Source organism: Tupaia chinensis, unplaced genomic scaffold (genome assembly GCF_000334495.1).
Source record: "Tupaia chinensis unplaced genomic scaffold, TupChi_1.0 Scaffold143584_1, whole genome shotgun sequence".
In the NCBI taxonomy this organism is placed as follows: domain Eukaryota; kingdom Metazoa; phylum Chordata; class Mammalia; order Scandentia; family Tupaiidae; genus Tupaia; species Tupaia belangeri.
Genome location: NW_006203430.1, coordinates 9,346,148 through 9,347,280, shown reverse-complemented (window position 1 = coordinate 9,347,280; position 1,133 = coordinate 9,346,148). Strand labels below are relative to the sequence as shown.

Genomic DNA, 1,133 nt, shown 5'->3' with positions numbered 1-1,133 from the left:
CATAGCCATTACACTAACTGCTGGTTCCCCCAGACAGATATCTTAAAACAGTTTTTTTTGTTTGTTTAGAGTTTTGCTATAGAGCACGTGTGCTTGCTGGAGAATCAAAGATAGACAGGAAGCAAGAAATCACCTCCCAGGGAGGTGGCCATGCCGCAGTCCCTTCTGCTCCATTCTCCTCTCGGGATTTTGGGCACGAAAGCACATGTGCCCTGTGTGAGTTTTAAGCCGCCGGGTTTGGGACCTAAACCGCGGTCGACGAGATGGGAATCCAGCGACGTAATCGTTATGCCATCTGCTGGTCCCCCCAGACAGGTATCTTTATCTTCCTGTCCAGGCCCCGCAATCCCTTAGAGATGCTGGCAGGGGGACTTCAGTCTCTACGCCCCAGCGTTCGCTTGCTCAGTAGTGCAGCCCGGAGTACCTGGGCCCGCCTGCCACAGGAGGGTTTTTCCCCCCACCCCGCCCGCCCCGCGGCAGCAGTAGGACAGCTACGGCCCGGCGGGTAGCAGGGACCGGAGGGGGCGTCACGAGCCAGAGCCCGGGCCCATTCCCCCACCACACTCACCGCCCTCGGAGCTGCTCCGCGTCAGCGCCAGCCGCAGGCTCAAGGCCAGGCCGAGCGCGGTCCAAGCCTGGGCGCCAGGGTGCGCCGCCGCGCGGGCCACAGCCGGGCCCCGCCCCCTTAAGAAGCCCCGCCCACGCATAAGGCCACGCCCCGCCTCTGGGGCGCACGTATTCGTCTGCAGACTTGCACAGACAATCGCTAGGCACCGACACTAACGGCCTCAGCCACGCAGTCACATGCAGCACTAACCAAGGCCTGAGCGAGGAACGGACACGTGGGCATGAGGATGTAGACACTCCAGCCTCCTTTTCCCTGACTGTGTGGCTGCGGAGCACCTCGCGAGTAGAGCAGGGAATCACCAGGATAGGCCATGCTGGTGGCCACCACCGCTGGTGACCCCATGCAGGGCTGACAGTCGCTGAAGCCAAGCCCAAGAGAAATCTGGGGCAGGGCCGGTGGTGACAACAAAAGCAATGTCAACTAACCAAATCCCTGGTCCCGGCTTCACCTTGCCCACAAGGCTGGAAGAGAGGAAGGTGTCTAGGGCCTGGTACATATGTCCTAT

General features: G+C 60.8%; 1 protein-coding gene across 1 annotated transcript in view; it reads right to left on the bottom strand.

Annotated features, from left to right (window-relative positions):
- The window catches only part of VWA1 (von Willebrand factor A domain containing 1), a 7,904-nt gene extending 7,197 nt beyond the window's left edge, over positions 1–707 (bottom strand). Inside the window, exon 1 of the mRNA XM_006164170.1 lies at positions 569–707. Coding sequence (XP_006164232.1) covers positions 569–707 — 139 coding nt within the window. The remainder of the gene's footprint in view (positions 1–568) is intronic.
- Between the last annotated feature and the right edge of the window lie 426 nt (positions 708–1,133).